This window comes from Bemisia tabaci, chromosome 4 (genome assembly GCF_918797505.1).
Source record: "Bemisia tabaci chromosome 4, PGI_BMITA_v3".
Lineage (NCBI taxonomy): Eukaryota > Metazoa > Arthropoda > Insecta > Hemiptera > Aleyrodidae > Bemisia > Bemisia tabaci.
Genome location: NC_092796.1, coordinates 7420598 through 7440811, shown reverse-complemented (window position 1 = coordinate 7440811; position 20214 = coordinate 7420598). Strand labels below are relative to the sequence as shown.

At 40.6% G+C, this 20214-nt stretch overlaps 1 protein-coding gene across 5 annotated transcripts in view; it reads right to left on the bottom strand.

Moving 5' to 3' along the window:
• The window catches only part of S6kII (Ribosomal protein S6 kinase II), a 166411-nt gene that overhangs the window by 17993 nt on the left and 128204 nt on the right, over nucleotides 1–20214 (bottom strand). For all 5 annotated transcript variants that reach the window (XM_019052346.2, XM_019052347.2, XM_072299217.1 and 2 more), the window contains 2 exons: nucleotides 1576–1776; nucleotides 100–181 (listed from right to left, as the gene is read on the bottom strand). In XM_019052346.2, coding sequence (XP_018907891.1) covers nucleotides 100–181; nucleotides 1576–1776 — 283 coding nt within the window. The remainder of the gene's footprint in view (nucleotides 1–99; nucleotides 182–1575; nucleotides 1777–20214) is intronic.

Below are 20214 nucleotides of genomic sequence, written 5' to 3'. Positions count from 1 at the left end.
CCATGGCGGCAAACATTTCAGGAACAAAATTTTTTTAACTCAGATTTTGTACAAAATTTTATTCAGTTTCGAGCTGTTTCTATGATTGGAAGTACTTACTTTTTAAAGTTGCTTTTTTAAGAACTTTCATGGCATAAAGAGTTCCGCTATCTGGCCCGACGACTTTTCTAACTAAAAATACCTGGAAAAAAGAGAGAAAATAGTTCTTTATCAAAAAGAAAAACGTTAGGGACTGATAATTCAAAAGATTGGAATACACAACCATCATTCCATCACTGGCTATAGCAAGAACATTCAAATTTTGACTTTTCCTGATAGAATAGGTATCACAATAGTTTCAATCTTGACTGCCAATTTTTGTAATTTTATTTCTATAGACAGGCGACTCACATGATGATATGTATTTAGCAGGGCATAAGTGAGGAGCGTGGATTTTCAATTAAGTAAAGTAGGTTCGGAGTATCATTCGTCTACGAGACTGGAAATGAAGAAAAAATTATAATTTCAGATTTCGTACACCAAATAATTTGTGTAGACTTGAAATACATATCAGGACTGGCTCTATACTATCCTCGACTCGGTTTTTTTTTTTTTGAAAATTTATTTTGATCCTTTTTCGCTGAATGTTGTACATTAATGCTTTTTCTTCCAGAATTCTTGTTTTAGAGAAAGATCCTCTCTTCGGCCTCGTGTGGTGTAGGGGTTTTACCGCTTGTTTTATCTTCAGAAGAAAGGTTTCACCTTTTAGCTACGCGACCATAAAGATTGTTGATAGTCTCAAGCTAGCCGAAGGCTGGCCTTAAGGGATTCGTCAAGCTCAAGTGGTCGAACTGGCATGCGATAAATCACATTGATTAGGTCAAAAATCTCTGCAGATTTTAAATTTTCAGCAAGAAAAAGGACGATAGCCCCTGCATATGAGCCTAAAGAATCATTCTAAACCCAAAAATCGGCAAAATTTAGAGAAATAAAAGCAGAATAGTGTTTGGAAAAAAACCTCGCATTTGATTCAGCTATCGATTTCTGTTTCAAATGCGAGGTTTTTTCCCGAACACTATTCTGCTCTTATTTCTCTGAATTTTGCCAATTTTTGGATTTAGAATGATTCTTCAGGCTCATGCGCAGGGGCTATCGTCCTTTTTTTTTGCTAAAAATTAAAAATCTGCCGCGATTTTTGACCTAATCAATGCGATTTATCGCATGCCAGTTCGACCACGTCACTTGAGCTTGACGAATCACCTTAAGGTAGGGAATAGGCAAGGCAGAAGTAAATTTTAAGGTTAACTGGATTGCATTTTGCAAAAAGGAACCACTAGCATTGCAATGTTGCTAAGATTGTGCAACTTCTTTTGTCTTGGAGGAAAAACCCGATTATCCCTTAATAGTTTCTATTTTACTCGCTAAAAACTGTGAATTTAAGACAAAAATTACCATCTAAATTTCATAGTTTTTCTTGATTTCCGCAATTTTATTGCAAAGGATGAAGTTGCACAATCTTAGCATCATTGCAATGCTAGTGGTTCCTTTTTGCAAAATGCAATCCAACTAGAAGTAAGTTTAAAAAAGGCTGGTTACCTTTCCAAAAGAGCCTTGTCCTAGGACTTTGAGGAGCTCAAATTGGCCGGGGTCTGCCTTGTCGTGACCCTCTTTGATGACCTCCCGGAGCTCGATTTCGTGCGAGTCATCGTCGATCTCCAGCTCTTCATTCTCCTGCTGCTTGCACACCTTCGGCTGGTTTGGTGCCACCATTGATGAGACCGACCGGTGGTGAATATTCTGTAACACAAAACAATAACTCATAATTTCAATGGTTTTATCCTGCTCCCTTGCTTCAACTTGAAACGCAACTTAGACGTTGGAGACGGCACACAGTGGATCGAGTCAATGGGAGAGGTGGAGAGGTCGGACATAATGTTGTGGGAACGCTTAAGTCTTTACAGGCTTAATAATTTAGAAACTTTAAAAGCATGTATCTTCATGAATATGCAATTTTGATGTTTTAAAAATAGTTTCATTGGTTTTTTCTTAAAATTGTCTATGAGAAGCACCCCTTAAAATTAAAATTGTGATGAGATAAACGTAAAATTGTACAATTTTTGTCAAAATTTTCATGTCCGACTTCTTCCAGTGACTCGATCCACTGTGCGGCAGAGCCAGAGCTGTCTTTATGATACAGGGTTAAAATAAAGCACAAAAACATAGCCCGAATATACGAATAAAGAAGGAGAGAATTAAAACAAACAAGGCTAAAACATTGCCAACACTAAAAGGCGGGACGTTTTGAGCTGTTACCAGCTCATTTTCAGCTGCAAAAAAACACAAGAAACAAGTAAAAACTGGGGCCGGGTCTCCACTCAATTTTTTACTTGCTTTTCGTGTTTTTTTGCGGCTGAAAATGAGCTGGTAACAGCTCGAAACGTCCTGTCCTTTCGCGTTTTTAATGTTTTAGCTTTGTTAACCCATGTTTTAATCCTCTCCTCCTTCATTGACATCACAGGGTAAAGACCTATCGATATTCCTGCTGACTTTTGAGGATCAAACACTACGATTTAGACCACGCCGGATTCTGTGTTTTTTTTTTAAAAAAATGGAAAAACTTGAAAAAAGATGCTCCTTACTTGAGTGAACGCTCTCCAACGTTCGAACGTTGGAACCATACCCATGCTTAAATTTTTTTTTTTTTTTTTTTTTTTTTTTTTTTTTTTTTTTTTTTTTAACAATAGTTTCTGCAAGACTGCGTGAAAAATCACCGGGCTACGACAGAAAAAAATCGAGCTTGGAAAAAAATAAACCTCGGGGCACACCCGAGCGAAGCAAGCGGATTCAACTTGGGTATTATTGAGCCCCGGACTGGGGGACCTCGCAAAAGCGCGTATCTTCCCTAGACTTCCCTCGGAGATAGGCGGTTCTTGCTCGTGGGTGCAAAAAAATTCGAACGGCGCGGATGCAGACGCGACGACTACGACGCCGCTCAATCGATGATCGAATTTCCGGTCTCGCCTCCCGCGTCCGAGCCCAAACTTGCGGTAAAAGCTCCGCGCTGTAGACACGTCGATCGGAAAAACACATGCCTCACGATGCGACGTTGCAAATTTCCTCTCTTGTTTTATTTATTGAAAGGAAAATGTGGAGCGCAGGAAATCTAACTACTTGGATATGATTAGAGTCCCTTCATACTGAGAGTTGGACGTATTTCTATCAAACGGAACTATGTGCATTATGACGTGAGCCCTGTTATGCATGTATCTTTACGGGTCTCAGGGCTCATGTCTTAATGCACATAGTTCCGTTTGGCAGAAACACGTCAAGTTAAGGCAATGTGAATCCATGTCTGATTGGTTACCATATGTTAGGCCTCCACAGTGTCACAAACGGGAATAGATATTACATTTTACCAATTGGAAATATTATAATCTGGGATGGACTGGGGAATTACGGGTTCGGCAAGGAACGGGTGGAATGAGAGAAGGAACGGAGAAAGGAATTTAAGAATGAGCCGATCAAAGATTACGAAAAACGTTCGACTTCTGTAATCTTTATTCCCGTTTGTGACTCCATGTTGTCTTAGCTCTCAGTATAAAGGGGCTCTAGCTATGACAACAACCCGTGTAAACCAATAGCATCGTTCCGTATTCCCTTCATCTTTTACAGGGTGTCTAGTATTTTTTAATTTTGAAAAATCCTGATATTTTCCTGATTTTTCCTGATATTTTATAAGAAATTCCTGAATTTTTCATTTCGAAAATTCCTGATTTTTTCCTGATTTTTCTCGACTCCTGGCACGGTAGGCATATAGGAGTAAGACTTTCTCCGCTGAGGAGATTTGCGTAAGAAAAATTCCTGATAAAACGTCCGATTCTCCGATTTACCCGATATTTTCCTGATCGGCCAAAATTCCTGATATTTTCCGGTTTTTCCTGATGCTAGACACCCTGCTTTATGACTATCGGTTTGTCTATCGACTTCAATAATCAGCGCGGTTCGGCATTGCCGCCCGCGCTACGGTATCAATCGAGAATCGCAGGCGACAAAAGCGTGCCTGGATGTTTACTTAGCAGCGCGCGGATGCTAAATCCTCGGTCTCGAGATACAGCCGTGCGCTTCCGGAGACGACCGAGGGAGAAATTTCGACCCGAAAACGGGGAAAATGGCAACGCTGCGACGTGAAGTTGGACTCGTCACCGGCGTGATAAATTGAATGCTCGCGGTCTCCTGTCTGTGACGCTGTTGACGACGCGACGCGACGTCGGGGCACTAAGGCGGAGGTGCTCGGATTATGGAAACATCGACATGCGTCACAATATAAAAAGTTGATCGGGGAAAAGTACGACCCAAAAAACCGGGAATCTAGACAAAAAGAGCGATGAAAGCGCCCTGAACGCTTTTCCATGTACGATTCGAAGTATGATGCGAGAGTCAACTCACACTCAATCCAAGGTCTGCTTTCATGGCGAAATTGTAAGAATGCTCGTAAATATTGAAAAGTTGAACGGATTCGAGTAAGATACAGTAGCGGCTCCCCAAGCTCAGTTGGAGATCTATTGGCTTGACGGGGTCGCTACCACTCCTACACGGAGAAAAACAAGCAGTAAGCTCCAACGCATTCGCGTCGGAAAGCGGCTCTGGCGGCGGTAGTTGTAGTCAAGAATGAGGGCCTAGACACATTTTGTCTTTTTGTTTAAGGGGCCCGTTCGCCAAAACTAATCGGAACTTTATGAATAAATTGCTCCATTTAAAAATCAAAACAATATCGAATTGCGATATATTACACGGATAAGATAGGGCTATGTCCTGTCGTAAGCGGCGACATAGAGTCGATGTCATTTCAATAATCGCCCCGATGGCCACGATAGTTGTTAAACGTTTACGGTTTCCTTGGTAACCTTTGTTTGCTATCAGCTGATATCGAGTAATATGCCTAGGAAGCTCCAACCACTGCATTCTTCCAAAAAACCGCGAAAACTTTAAAATTCAAAATTTCAAATTTTGAACGTAAAGTACATTTTTTCCATCACGAGATTAAAGCACAGACACGTTTTGAATTATTGACTGTATCACCATGATTCCAAAAATACACTACACAACATAGCATTGGCTAACAATAAAACAATATGCAATAAAATAAAGTCATGACAAGGTACATAGTCGAAAATGGCGCCGATTCCCATCAACCAACGCGCGGTCTCTCCAATGTAACATGGTCCATTGATACTCCCCAGCTGGGACCGTCCGGAATAGCAGCTCTAGTGCAAGCACCAGAGCCGCTAAAACTTGGAAGGGACCCGAAGTTTGGGTCATATGGATCTCTGAAGTTTTCGTATTGAGCATCCGAGCACTTAAAGTCCAGCTGCTGAGGTTTGGATCACACATCTGAAACTTCAGTTCTCACATCCAAAAAACTTCGGTTCTCACATTTGAAGTACTGCAGATGTAAGAACTGAAGTTTCAGATGTGTGATCCGAACCTCGACAGCTAGACCTAAAAGGTTCGGATGCTCAATCTGAAAACTTCAGAGATCCATACGACCTAAACTTCGGGTCCCACGCACGAGGTTTTTTCTCCGTGTAGTAAGAGTGCCGGTAACCTATGGAAAATCTTGATTTGTGCGATAAGTAAGCGAGTAGTAGTAGTAGTAAAATAATTTTATTTTAAAGCGGTGCTTTAGCATCTAAGGCCATTTACACCTCTAAAGAGGGCAGTAACAATAATAAATTTACATGGAAATATCACTAAAAATACAAAGGGTTGAGAGGAAAGGTTAAATTTTGAGATTAGTGGAGCGCATAAATTCAAAAAGTTTCACAGGATGAGTATTCAGAAGTAAATTTTTAAGAGAGGGTAAGGGGTAGGGAAAAAAACGTTTTCGGATATCTTTATAAAGTGGGCAACTTATAAGAACGTGATCTACCGTTAAGGGGGATTTGGACAAGAAGTGCAAGCAGGACGGTTTGATTGGGTCATCAAATAGCTATGGGAAAAATTTGTGTGACCAATTCTCAGTCTAGTTTGGACTACTTGTTGAAGTCGAGTCAAATGAAAGTTTTCGGATGAAGGTGAAGTGGGCAATGCAGGGGGGCATTTAGCATTGGTGAAATGCTGCCACTCAGTAACCCAATGGTGGAGAATTTTTCCTTTTATATCTAGAAACAGATCTTTAGAGGTAACCGATCCCTTCGAGAAGGGGCCAATTGAAAGGCTAGACTCCCTGGCTGCAGAATCTACTCGAACATTACCCGGAATATTAACGTGTCCTGGGCACCAACAAAACAGGATAGAGAAATTTTTAGATATAAGGGTGAAGACTAGATTCTGGATCTGGGTAAGGATTGGGTGAGGATTATTAACAAGTCTTATAAAGAATGCGGGGCCGGTTTTATCTACTTGCCGCCCCCTTCTCATTTGTTTTGGAACATCAATGAACCCCATCAATAGAACGTGCCACAGGCGGAGGGGGAGAGGTGCACATACGCGTTTACTCGTGCGTTAGACATACTTTTTGCAAAAGCCCTATCACCACTACTAGCAAAAATTCATGGAACTTTGCGCAAAAGTTAGGTTCCGTAGACCTGTCTCTGTGTAGACAAGGCCTTCCATTTAGAAATGAACGAAAAGATTATGAAAGACTAGACATGAATGTGGTTTAATAATTTTAACTTCCGCCGCCGCGCCCGCGCTGACCGCACTGTGTTTGGCGCAATGCGTGAAGTATTTATGCAGTCTTGTAGGCGCTATGCATTTCACGCCGAGCGCTGCAGCTGAACGCACTATGTTTGGCGCAATGCGTGAAGTATTTATGCAGTCTTGTAGGCGCTATGCATTTCACGCCGAGCGCTGCAGCTGAACGCACTATGTTTGGCGCAATGCGTGAAGTATTCATGCAGTCTTGTAGGCGCTATGCGTTTCACGTTGACCGCTGTCAACAGTCTATTACTTAGCTCCTTTGTCAAGTGCAATCACCCACTTTCACCGATAGGATCTCTCAATTTTCCATTTTTCATCCTTCATCAATGTCCTTCGTCTTGTGCTTCGTCTGTCAATTGCAACAATCAGTCTGCTGAGCCCTCTAAAGGGAAACTGAAGTTCGGTTTCGGTGAACCGAGATTTCAGATGGTAGAACCGAACTTTCAGTTCTTGCGGCTGAAAATTCGGTCCTGCGAACCGAAAAGCGCCCACCGGACTTGTCCGCTCGTAGACTCGTGGTCTCTTTCCTCCGCGAGGATCTCTCAGAGCTCCGCGACTAACGTTTCCGCCGGCGCACAGAGGATTGAGCCAAAAGGAGAGGTCGGACAAAATTTTGAAACTTTAAACGCTTATGCCTGTGTTCTACTAAACTTTAAGATCTAAAAGTGGTTCCATTGGTTTCCTCGTAAAACTTTCTTCTAGAGGCACCCCTGCAAGTCTAAAATGTGACGAGGTAAACATCAAGATTTGTGGTTTTCAGAGTTGCCACAGAATTTAGAAAATGAAATTCCCTGACATTTTTGATAAACAATACATGCATGTCACTACTACCAATACAAAGAAGCGGTATCCATTGACTTAAATTAACTTATATCTAAATTATTTAACTAAGAGTATAACGTATGATAAGCATTGCTTATCATGATGGGTCTCTCTGGGGTATGTAATGCTCCAGCCATTGATATATCCCTGACATTGCCCTGATCTCCCTGACACATTTTGGTGAAATTCCCTGACAATTGAAGATAAGACGGATGGTTAAGATGGCATAATTGAAAATAGTTTTCAGGCAAAATTTATTGTTCAAAATCTCAAACCCATTCTAGAAGGCAAATGAAGGAGATTTAACAGATTTTCCCTGACATTTTCGTCATTTTCCCTGACATTTCCCCCATGACTTTTTAAAATTCCCTGACGTTTCCCGGTTCTCCCTGACTGTGGCAACCCTAGGTTTTAGTATTAAATGTCATGTCCGACCTCTCCAATTGACTCGATCCACTGTACGGCGGCTCAATTTGTGAGTCAAAGTTAACCCGAGATAACAGAGCGGGAGTGAATGAGGAGCCAGCAAATCTCTCTGCCTTGCCCTGCCCTCCCCCCTCCCCCTCCGAGGGGCCTGGGGACAAAGTGGTGCGGCGCCGCCGAAACCACCCGCACTACACCGCGATCCAGCTCGGCAAGAACGACGTAACTCGAGCGGGTGCCTTGCGGCGGATACGCGGTTTTCGTAGAGTCCCGGGCGGAATCCGACGGTCGGGCACGATGTTGACAGAAGATGAGGGGCTTTGTGTCCGCGTTGTTGGCTCCGCTCATTTTTCTTCCCGGCTTAACCCTTCCTCCCCCCGAAAGCCTCCCGGGAAGAACGCCGTATCAACATTTCGACGTTGCCAAATCCTCACACTGGAAAAAAAGTCTCTTGGATCCAGAGTCCAGACTCTTGACAAATTTCACAAGAAAACTACTCTTGATTCAATCGATTTTTACTAGAATCAAAAGGAGCGCCGCTTAAATTAAGAGGCGATGCTAAGGGTGGCATGAAACGTAAGAAAGAAATGGAAGATTGGAAGTTTCAGTGAAATATTCTATGAAATTTTTTTTCAGGGGCTAGGGTATGCAACCCGCATTCAAACTCACAAAAATAGAAGAAAGTCACAATTTTTTAGTTTTGTGAAACGTGAGAAGGCACCGGTATTTTTCAATATCTTTCATAAGTTTCTAGAATTTAATGAAATATTTCACGTGAAATTTCAATATTTTAATTTTCATGAAATTTTGCCATCCTGGCTATAGGCTCTCGAATCAAGCAAAAATCCATTTGATTCAGGAGTATACTTTCTGGTCAAATTTTTTTTTTTTTCAGAGCAGATTGAATTTGACACTTTCTGGGGAAGGTACGAATACATTTCCCTCAGTTTTTCAAATCACAACAGTGCGGGTAGAATTTCCTGAAAATTTTGATCATAGTCTATTAAATTCGGGTGGTGGGATTTCTGACGTATGCCAGATGAAGACATAATAAGATCGGAAGAAAGGGAAGGAGGGGCAGAAGAAGAGTAGTAAGGAGAAGAAGAGACAGGAGTGGGAGAGGAGGAAGAAGAAAATGGGAAGGAGAAGAGGACAAAAATGAAAAAAGGAAGTGGAAGATGAAGGAGTGAAAGAAGAGGAGGGTGAAGAACTCACCGTTATTCACCTTCATCCCTTTTTTCTCTTTTACAGCTTCCCTCTCTTCCTTTTTGCATTATTGTCCCCCCATTCGGGGGACTTTCAGACAAAATTTGAAGAGAGAAATGTACATTTCTCCAGTAAATTCATGTTATACCGGAAGAAATTTGGCGTGCGTCCGAATGTCTTTATGACGTTTTTCCATAACACGACCGGGCTGTCGCACGGAATCGGCATTGCGATGATGAGACGGACAGCTTCCGCCGTCTCTCTTTACACGAGTCCAGTTTCCTCTCAGTTGATATGACTTCGTGTAAAAACGCTTTGACAAGTCGAGAAAGAGGTGGACAGGGGTTAATAGAAAGATCCAAGCCGCATCGACATCGAACCGAGAAATGTCGTTTTAGGGTTTCTTTTCACGTAAGAAATAAAGTTCGACGCTTATTTTTACATTTAAAATAGTTGCTCTTGACTTTGAATTTTGGACGGGAGAAGAAACGCAGCTATTAGCAAGCTCCAACTAGTTTTTTGTCTCTAAAATGGACTAAAACAGGAGGGGTTCCTTTCCGATTTATTTGGTTCAAATTGACATTCAGCGGCTGCGGCACTCGGGGATTTCTACTCTCCAGCGACTGGAATTCTTTCGCATGCTGTGCTGCAGTGCTAAGGAAAAACGCCATATGAGCCTTTAGGCGTTGCCATATTTCTTTAGGCAAATCACTAATTTTCAGGAACATTTGTGAATATTATTCCTCCAATTTCTCAGATAATTTTGGTTGTAATTTGATCTGAAGTGTCTGAAAATTCCGAGGAAAAATATTTATAACTTTTCGCAAAAATAAACATTTTATCGGAGGAAATTTGGCAGTTATCAAATGTTCATACGGTGTTCTTCCTTAGCACGGCAATGTGCCTCTAACATGGATCAGCATTAACAACCGCAAACCGACCGATCTCTTTAAACTCACTGCTGGGTCATGTTTTTGCACCGTTTAGTCCGCAGTCTATGACAGTAAATCAGCCCTAGGTAGAAAATTAACCTTGAACCGACTTCCGAACTCTGATCCTGACATCCGTTCCATCCATAAATGGAAATCCTCGTGCGGATTTTTCCCACAAAAACGCGTCCCATTGGACTGAGGTCATCAGAAAGGAACCAACCCACATTAAGTTGGACGTATTTCTATCAAACAGAACTAAGCGCCAATTTGAGTTCCTTTTGAGGAATTTAGAATGCCGGATAGCGCGTTCTGTCAAACGGACCTAAGCGCCATGGAAAAGCATTGCGAGTATAGGACGGAATAAGCCGGACGCCCGATTCCGCCGCCAATCCAAGCCCCCCTCTACCTTCCTCACCCTATGCCGCTTAGGTTGATAGAAATACGTCCAGTTGAAGCTGAGAAAAATAGTTTTCTAAGTTTTATTCCTGCATAAGGCTAAATGTAGAAAATAAACTTTCACCTCTCTTTTCACGAACTGATCTCTTTTTCGAGACTTTTAGATTTTCGCGGGAGAAAATAAAGGACGAGTGGAACTCAAAAACACTCTTAACTCAATTTTTTTTGAAAATAAGGGTTGGCTCCTTTCTGACAAACTCGGTCCAATTAAGCGAAAAGAATGACGAAGATTGAGAAATCGACGTGTGAAAAACGAGTGTAAAAATGGTGCCGGTCCATGAAGACGCCATTTACACAAGCCAACGTTCAAGTTGATTTCCTCTGAAAGCCTCCTCTCCCATACAAGAGGCTGGTTCTCGAGGCGGGAAACTCCGGATTAGGGTTTCCGTTCTTCAAAAAAGGGGCGCGAATCCCCCTCGACATCGTCACCACCGAAGAGCCCCGCGTAGTGTTCATGACTTCATGAGCCGCCGAAATCCCACCCAACTACCTACACCAGGGCTCATCAGTTCACGCTGGTTACGTGGTTTCCACGCTTAGCTCTTCGATTGCGTTCACGCTCAGCGGAGTCAGTCAGTTGGGAAAACGGGGATTTGTTGCCAGATTGTGCTGAAAATCAGCACTACACTGCCGTACTAAGGAAAAATGCCGTATGAACCTCCAGGCGTTGCCAAATTTTCTTTGATAAAACACGGATTTCCTAGTAAACTTATGAATAATTTCCTTCCAATTTTTCAGAAATTTTGCTCGCAAGTTTACCTAAAGTTCCTGAAAATATCAAGGAAAAATATTCACAACTTGCCTCAAAAATAAACATTTTGCCGCAGGAAATTAAACAACTCTCGAATGTTCTTACGGCGTATTTCCTTAGCACGGCAGTATAGTCCGTGAAAATATTAAATATATCTCACTTTAATGGCACAAGCTGGCAACTTCGAAAGCGGGCGCACTCCGAATGCGTATGCGTTTCAGATCGGATCCGTTTCAAAGTGGAGCATTAATAATTGAAACGGGGAATAAAGAGAGGGTCGCGGCCCGGTCGGGGTACGGAGTCTTGATCTTGACACCCACGCTGCCGTGCTAAGGAAAAACGCCCTATGAACCTATAGGCGTTGCCAAATTTACTTTGATAAAACACGACTTTTCTGGAAAACTTATGAATGTTTTCGCTCTTGTTTTTCAGGTAATTTTGTTCGCAATTGGACCTTGAATTCCTGAATTTTTCAAGAGAAAAATGTTCATAACTTTCCTCACAAAGAAACATTTAATCGAAGGAAATTTGGCAACTCTCGAATGTTCATACGGCGTTTTTCCTTAGCACGCCACCCACGCGCCACGCGGCCACGCATCGTCTCAATGTGCACAGAATACTGTCGTCAAGAAAACGCTTTATGAACCTGCAGCTGTTGTCAACTATGTTTCATTAAATACAAATTCATTGGGGAGTTTCAAAGTATTTTTCATCCAACTTTTCGGAAAATTGTTCGCAGTTCGATCCAAAGTACCTGAAAAATTAAATACAAAATAGACATGACTCTCTCCCATATTATTTTTTTTTCATGGGAAATTTGGCAACATGTTCGTTCGACGTTTTGACTTAGCGTGGCAAAATAGAATTTTTATAGACTGGCTGAAACGTGATGTCACTACGAGAAAGGGTAGCCTATTGTGGTTGTAACAAACGTGGGTGCTTGGTGGTCTCATCGCGAAAAAGTGCACTAACGGGGTGACAAGTCATCTTGGATTTCAAAATTCCCCAAATTATCCATGACTTTCGGAGGTTTTCGAATTATAAAATGTCCGACTTTGTCATGACACTCTAGTCATTTAAGGCATTATTTCTCATTAAAATGGGAGAAAATATGCTTTCCACGACCTAATTACAGCCAAGTCTCCTGAAATTGAAAATCCAAAATTTGAGAATTTATGGGTAGATTTTCTAAATTCCGCCAAAAGAGCGTGTTGGCGTGGTAGGAAATAAAATTTCACGATTTCACGACAAATTTCTTTGACAGTTCCAGCTCCAGGTTTTCAAAGACTTATTAAGAATTTATCACCGTGCATTACCACAAATAACTGATTTACCGGTGGTTTTTTGCTGTGCTGGTTTCAGGACATTTTGTCCGCGCACCTTTTTTGTCCAGTAATTTATGCCAATACGTAAAATAAGCAACAGTGACTTGGTCCAAGTGTTATATTTTAGTCGGTATGTAAAATTTTATTGACGATATGAAATTGAGAGAGAAGGAGGTGTTCTTATGGTTGCTCATTTTCTAAGTGAAATGTTACTTTCTCCTTTTGATTCATCTTTTTAAGTTGTCATTGGTGAATATTTGGTTTTATTTCTATCCTTAAAATATTCGATGTTCAATATACCTTACATATGTATAGGTACTTTCTTTCCTTTTTTAAAATTTTTTTTTTTACGAAATTATCACTTCATTTTGTAAACATTTATATTTTTAAAACGTGACAAATATTTGTAAAACCTTTTCCAAGCGATGGCATCGATATTAATCTTAATGAGCCGCAGTTGTGCCGAAACAAACTGCAAAAATGAATAAAAGAGGGAAAAAACCAAGAAGCACGCTATCTTTACTTTAAACCCATTTGTTCATCGATCTTTTAGAGTCAAATACGTCAAATTTTGAGCGTTTGGTTGCGCGTACACCTCGCTGCAGCACAGTAAAAGCACAAAATGTAAAATACAAAATTGAAGTTCCTTGGAAATCATTAAATTTGACACGGAACCACCAATATTTAAAAAAACACATTATATTATTACTCTCCTTTGATAAATTGATACATATTTTTTTTCCATCAATTTAAATGAGAATAATCAATGCAGAGTGTGCAAACCTTTCAAAATCATCAGTTAAAAAACTCTGACCATGCGAGTATAAATATTAAAGCCTAACAGGGCGAAGCGGCGGCGCGGCGTGCTGCCAGCGTGAGAGGCTCACTGGCGCCTACAAACCTAAGTGGATACTTCACGCATTGCGCAATGCTTGAGGTATCCACTTAGGTTTGTAGGCGCCAATGCACGTTTTGCGCTGGCCGCCCGCCCGCCGTACGGCGCCGCCTGAAGCAACTATTTCACAACAGAGTTGTTGCACAGTATTATACGAAATTGAACGTATTAAAAATTATAGGCATCCTTTAAAAGTACAGATCTATCCTCGCAAAATGAATCAAGATACTTATCGTACACAGGAAAAATCTAAGAGCCTTCAGCAGAGGCAAATCAAGAGGTTCATCCGGTCCAGGTATAACAAGGTGGGAATATCTTGAAAAATAATTAAGTCCTACTGCACCAAAGAGGTGTAGAGAGTTTTAGTGAATTTTGCCTGATGAATTGACGCTCCCTCATTTTTACCAAAAATCTTAATTACATATTATTTTCCGTTGGATCAAACAACCAAAAAAAAAGCAAAAAAAAAAAAAAAAAAACAAAGAAACCCTCATTCTTTCAAGACATTTTACATTTTCATCCAAAAATGTAGTGAGCAATTGTCGTTTGTATTTACAAGTGGCCCAATTAACTTTGGGTCTCAACTGGCACGTCGACCAAAACTTCCGAAAAAGCGCGTGGACGTCAATTACTGAAAAAAACAGGTGCGCGGACAAAAACTCGTAGACGAAATGTACTTTAACCGCTGTGCTATGGATACAATTTTAAGACGTCCAACCGAGGTAAAAAAAAAAAATGTCATTTGGACCATGAAATTTACTGAGGACATCTTTAAATCCTCAGAAATACCATCGACCAATTCGATATAGGTCAGTTGCGCTGGTCACAGAATCGTAATTGATGCTTCATTCCTATAGATCCGCTGAAAACAATAAGATCCGTCCAAACAGAAACTTTCTACGTGTACGTTCAACATTAACTGAGATATCACCCCTTGAAAAGTCGAGTTTTTGACGTCATCCACCGCGGTGATGACACCCTTGGTTTCTTCCACCTTGCTTTCATCCAAGTTTCACGCTATGTAACCAGTGCATCACCGACTAATGAAAGGAAGATGGAAGAAACCAAGAGTGTCATTATACCGCGGTAGATGACTTCAAAAACCCTGCTTTTCAAAAGGCTATATCTCGGCTAATATTGAAAATAGAAAGTTGCTGTTTGGACAGATCTTGATATTTGTAGCCAATCTATAAGAATAAATCATCAAAACACGATTCTGTTAGCAGCACAACTGACACAGGGTATAGCCGGAGTTCTAGATGTCATTTGGACGAGGAAATTCACCGTATGAATCCTACAATCCTCGAAAGACTATAAAGAATTTTGCTTTGTCTACGCTCAAGTGAGACTCTCTCATCCACACAAAGAAGCATCTTCCCGAAGTGTGTTTCCATCTCTAAGGCGTCTTTGTTTGAAACAGACCGACCAAGCACCGACTTCAGCTTCGCGGAAAGCTCTCTATACATACGACCGGGAAAAATACTCTCTTCTATTCACGCTGCTCATAATTTCAGAAGCTTTCTTGGCTTAAAACCGCGCCAACAATGGAGGATTGCGGAATATAATTAGCCGACAAGTTCTTCGAAATTAAAGTTCAACTCCAGCTTTAATTAAATTAAGATATATCCGAGCAACACAAAAATCTTGAAGCACACCAACAAAGTTTCCACCATTCGGCGGTGAGAGAGTGTGATAATTGCGCTGTTCCAGATTCCCCGAATTCGAGTGTTATTTTATCACTATGCTTCCCTGCTCAAGAAAAACGCCGTATGAATATTCAAGTGTTGCCTTTCTCGCTGGAAAATATTAATTTTCGTGGAAAGTTACGAGTCGTTTTCCTTAAAAGTTTTAGATACTCCGGATCGAAGTTCGAATAAAATTCTCTGAAACAAATTGTGAGAAAAATATTGGCAAGTTCCTTTCATAATTCGTATTTCATTTAAGGAAAGTTGGCAACGTACGATGGTTCATACGACGTTTATATTCAGCATGTCATGATGCCTGCTTGCACAAAGCACATGGGAACAAAGAGGGAATTTCACGAATAGAAGAGAAGAAATCGACGGTGCAAATTAAAACACACGCAGATATATCGATTGTGAGGTTTCAAAATTTCGGTTTGACATCTTTGTATTAATATCAAAATGACGTGATATTTTTGTACGAATTATTCTGAGCATTTTTTTAAAAGGCAAGAAAAGTCACACAAAGTGTTAACGATTTCTAAACAAAATCATTTTTACGGACAATTTTAAGCGGGAAGTTTCTTAAAAGTTAAAAAATTTAATGCTTAGACTGGTGGAAACAATTTTGGGGTTCCATAGCAAAAGTGCCTAAATTTTCGAAGTTGGGCAGGATTCCTTGAATTTTTAAGAACACGTCACTGTATATACTCTGATACCAATAACTCGACCAATTTTGAGATTTTGTGAACATGATTTTTTTTTTTTTTTCATGATAAATTACAATTGCATCAAATTGAAGCAATTTCTTAGTCATGATACATCATCTTTCCCAAGAATTTACAACCTCTTATGTAACCGAGCTTTCTGTGAGCTTTTAAGCTGAAAAAATAAAGCTTTTCGGATTTTCTCCATCCCCCGAAATTTCGGGTCCATACCGGTCGCCACACGCTCTGAATACTGACGACGTAAGCGGGACGCCCTAACGACCGGTGCGTAAAACTTGTGCGTCACGATACTGAATGAATCTATCGCTCGGGAGAATTTCGAAGAACCACGTTTCGTCTATACAAGTGCATTGATACATACGAGTTTCCTCCAAGACTACCTTTGGAGATAGATCCCTTCTGCTAAACGAATTCCGTTTGATTGCGTTGAGAACGAGACTGATGAGCTGAACTCGACACTAATGGTAGCCTCAGATAATGGAGGTCATTAACGAAACATACACTCACCATTCATTGCCCCCTTTTCACCGACCCTAAGCGCTTCCAGTCTGCAATTCGACGGTAAAATGAGGGGGAAAGGGCGATAAGTTATACGCAGTCAGGGCAAAATCGGAACCCTGAAAAAAGAAGAGATGGGGGGGGGGGGGGGGGACTACCTGTATAGAGGAAAGAAAAAAATTGAGTCTATTCTACTGAACCTCTTTCCGATTTTTTCAATCAATTTGAAAAAAATCTCACAGATCTTTTTGCAGACTTGATTTTCGCATAAATTCATTTATTTTTGCGGAAGAACGGTCATTCATTGGCCATCACGGTTTGAAGTTGGAATCTGAAGATTGGCTATGAGATTTTTGGTGTTTGAAAGTTGGCTGCTATTTGGGCCCTATAAGAGCTTCGCATTTCGACATGCCCGTACAGGGCGTACGGTGTACTCTCCCAATGTGGGTGCACTAGTGAAAAGAGCTGAGAATTTGCTGAAATTTTCACCGAAAATAAAACCTGCACTGGAAAAAAAACACATTGGATGTAGAGTCCAGACTCTTGAAATCATTGACAAGAAAAAGGACTCTTGATTCAATCAGATTTAAGCTTAAATCAAAAGGAAATCCGCTCAAATTAAGAGGCTTGGTTTTTTATTAAAGCTTAAATCTGATTGAATCAAGAGTATTTTTTCTTGTCGATGTTTTTAAGAGTCTGGACTCTAGATCAGATTTAAGTCTAAATCAAAAGGAAATTCGCTCAAATTAAGAGGCTTGGTTCTTGATTAAAGCTTAAATCTGATTGAATCAAGAGTCCTTTTTCTTGTCAATGATTTCAAGAGTCTGGACTCTACATCCAATGTGTTTTCCAGTGTGCCGGTTTGGCGTAAGCCAAATCATGGCAACAAAACAAAGCGCATGCACACATGGAGAACATCTTCAACTTGGTGTGCAGATTCGGTTCGACGCAAGTCGCGTAGCCTTTGAAGCGGGCGAAACGGCGCGGCGCCGTCGAGCGACTTTAAAACGGCGGTTCGGAGCCCGCCCGCCCGCGTGAATCCGCGCCAGACCTTTTAGCGAGATAATTCGCGGATAAGAGCCTTGTTTCGCGCCCGACTTGGGCGCGCGGGAGCTTTCGTCTGACAGCTTCAATTTCCACGCGAATCCTAACAGCGGATCGCTACATCGCCCAACTTTTCCGCGAAACCTTTTCATTACACCTATTTACCGAGAGGGAGAAACGCGTGGCCTTTGAGCCGAAAGTCAAACGAAACGAAACGCCTCGTTCGAAATGTTTGAATGACGAACAAAACTCCCGTGCTGAGGAAAAGCGCCGTATCAACATACGAGAGTTGCCAAATTTCCTCCGATAAAATGTGTATTTTTAAGGAGATTTATGTATATTTTTTCCTTGAAATCTTCAGGAACTTTAGGTGAAATTGCGGAAAAATAATATGAAAACCTGGAAGAAAAATAATCATAAGTTTTCTCGAGAATGTGTATTTAATCTAAGGAAATTTGGCAACGCCTGATGGTTCATACGCCGTTTTTTCTGAGCACGGCAGAAAAGGAGGAGGGGGAGTAGAGAGACGAGACCCGTTTTAGACTGTCGACGCAAATCCAAGTTCGCAGAATTCCGTCCCGAAAAAGGGATGCTTAAAACCGAGCGAAAAAACCAATTTCGAGAGCTTCCTCCAAGCGATATGCTGTCCGGAGAGAAACATACCATGTCTCGATTCCTTAATTTCCTTCATTCCCTGATATTTCCTGATTTCCGCAAGAAAATCTTCTGATTAAAATGCGGGCTTGCCAATCATTTTCCTCTGGGTTTTCTAGGAAAAACGCTCATTTCCAAAATTCGGAGGAAGAATCAACCTTTTCATGTTTTCACATTGTGTCTAGTTTTTTATTTTTAATTTTGGGAAATCCTGGTAAAATCCTGAATTTTAACTGCTAAATCCAGTATTTTAAGCCTTTTTCATTAATATACAATATTAAAACAATTTCTTCTAGATTTTTTTTAAAGAATATTTTTACTATATTTTTATCTTAGTGGGATATACATATAAGGGGGAGGGTGTTGACAAGTACAATCTTACGCAAACATTAAACATATTATATTAAAATATATTTTGAAAGCATTTCAAAGAACTTTCCTTCGACATTTTTTAGATTTGAAAAATGTAACAATAACGTTTCGACGATTTTTTATAAAATTACTCCCATACATACGTGGCATTATAGAGAAGAAACACACGATTTTTAAAATTGTTTTCTGTTTTACTGGGCTTTTTGTAAAGCTTACAATTACACGGAAAAAATTAAATCGCTGATTTAACAATTAAATTGCTAAAAAAAAAGTGACTGCAATATTTCAACATAGATTTCACAACACAAAAATGTAATGCTACTTTAACCACTATTGTAAGCTAATTTGACCACGAGGGTAGTTAAAGTAGCATTTTTGTGTTGTGAAATCTACGTTAAAATATTGCAGTCACTTTTTTTAGCGATTGAATCGTTAAATCAGCAATTTAATTTTTTCCGTGATAACTAGGACAGCTATGCAAAAGCACACGAGCTGAGTCTTCAGACTGCGAAAAAGTTAACATGGCTCATGGCGAGAGATAGGTCGTTCACCTTCACGAGTTGGGTGCTTTCCGAGCGATGTTTTAGGGCTTCACAAACATCTTCAGCTCCTTATATCGATCTCATCATGCTTGCGCGCACACATGAGAGTTAACTGGAAAATAGCCTTCCAGTGAATTACGAGCTTCAAGGCGTCGCTGCGGTTTTTTTCGCTGGGGAATCTCATGTAAGACGTGAAGAGGATGTATGTCAGAACCACTCTCGACGCGAGAGGTTGTTTTTCCCGTTATTATTAGGTTTACGGGAAAGCCAGAAAAAGTAAACACCGATTTACAGGACAAACATTTTTGAACTAAGTTTCTTATCGATGGCTGACGGACTTGGAAAATAAGGGGTTTTGGCTCAAACATAAATATTCACTTTTTCCCTCTACGATTCGACACAGTTCTTTGCCCCCCTCTCGCCCCTCCTTGAAACAAATCTATGAAAATCTATTCCACGAGGCGCAATTTTCGCCAGTTGGCAAAACTGCGAGTCTCGTCCATTTAAATGCACGGGAAACAATTGATTGTCATCGTGGCTCGCTGCTTCGTTAGAATCGATTCTTTATTATGGATTTATATGAAGGAAGTAATCTACAACGTTGCCAGTTCACAAGAATTTCCGCTGTACCCCATGAATCTTGGGGGGTACTTAAGACATTTATCAAAAACGCTGTGGAAGCTCCGCAATATTGCTTAAATTTTCATACATAACATGAGGGAAACCAAATAAACTCACATGCTAGCAATTTTGTGGAAAAAATTAGTAAATATACGGCAGATTTTTTAGGGTAAAAATGCCACCGGTACCTTCATAAAATTTTGATGGCCGAAAAGCGAAACATCGGACCTCCATTGCGGCGTTTCAAAATTTCCGCTCCCGTTTTTTTTCGAAGAGAAACACGCCAATTCTATGGTTAGAAATTAATAGAAAATATATTTCTAGTATAGAAGAAAACTCAAGGAAGTTTTAAAGAAATTACGATGATTAGTTTCCAAAAGGAAAAATAACAGGAAGGGCAGGAAGTCTACATTGTCGCCAACGCAGATACGTGGTTTCGCACTTGGGCCATCGATTTGCGAAGGTCGCACAATCTTATCAGCATCGAATAGCTAGTACGTCGTTTCTACAAAAATTGGCTCGGTTCTATGAAGAAAAAGCCGACAAACAAAATGGATCACATTTTGCAATAAGGAACCACTC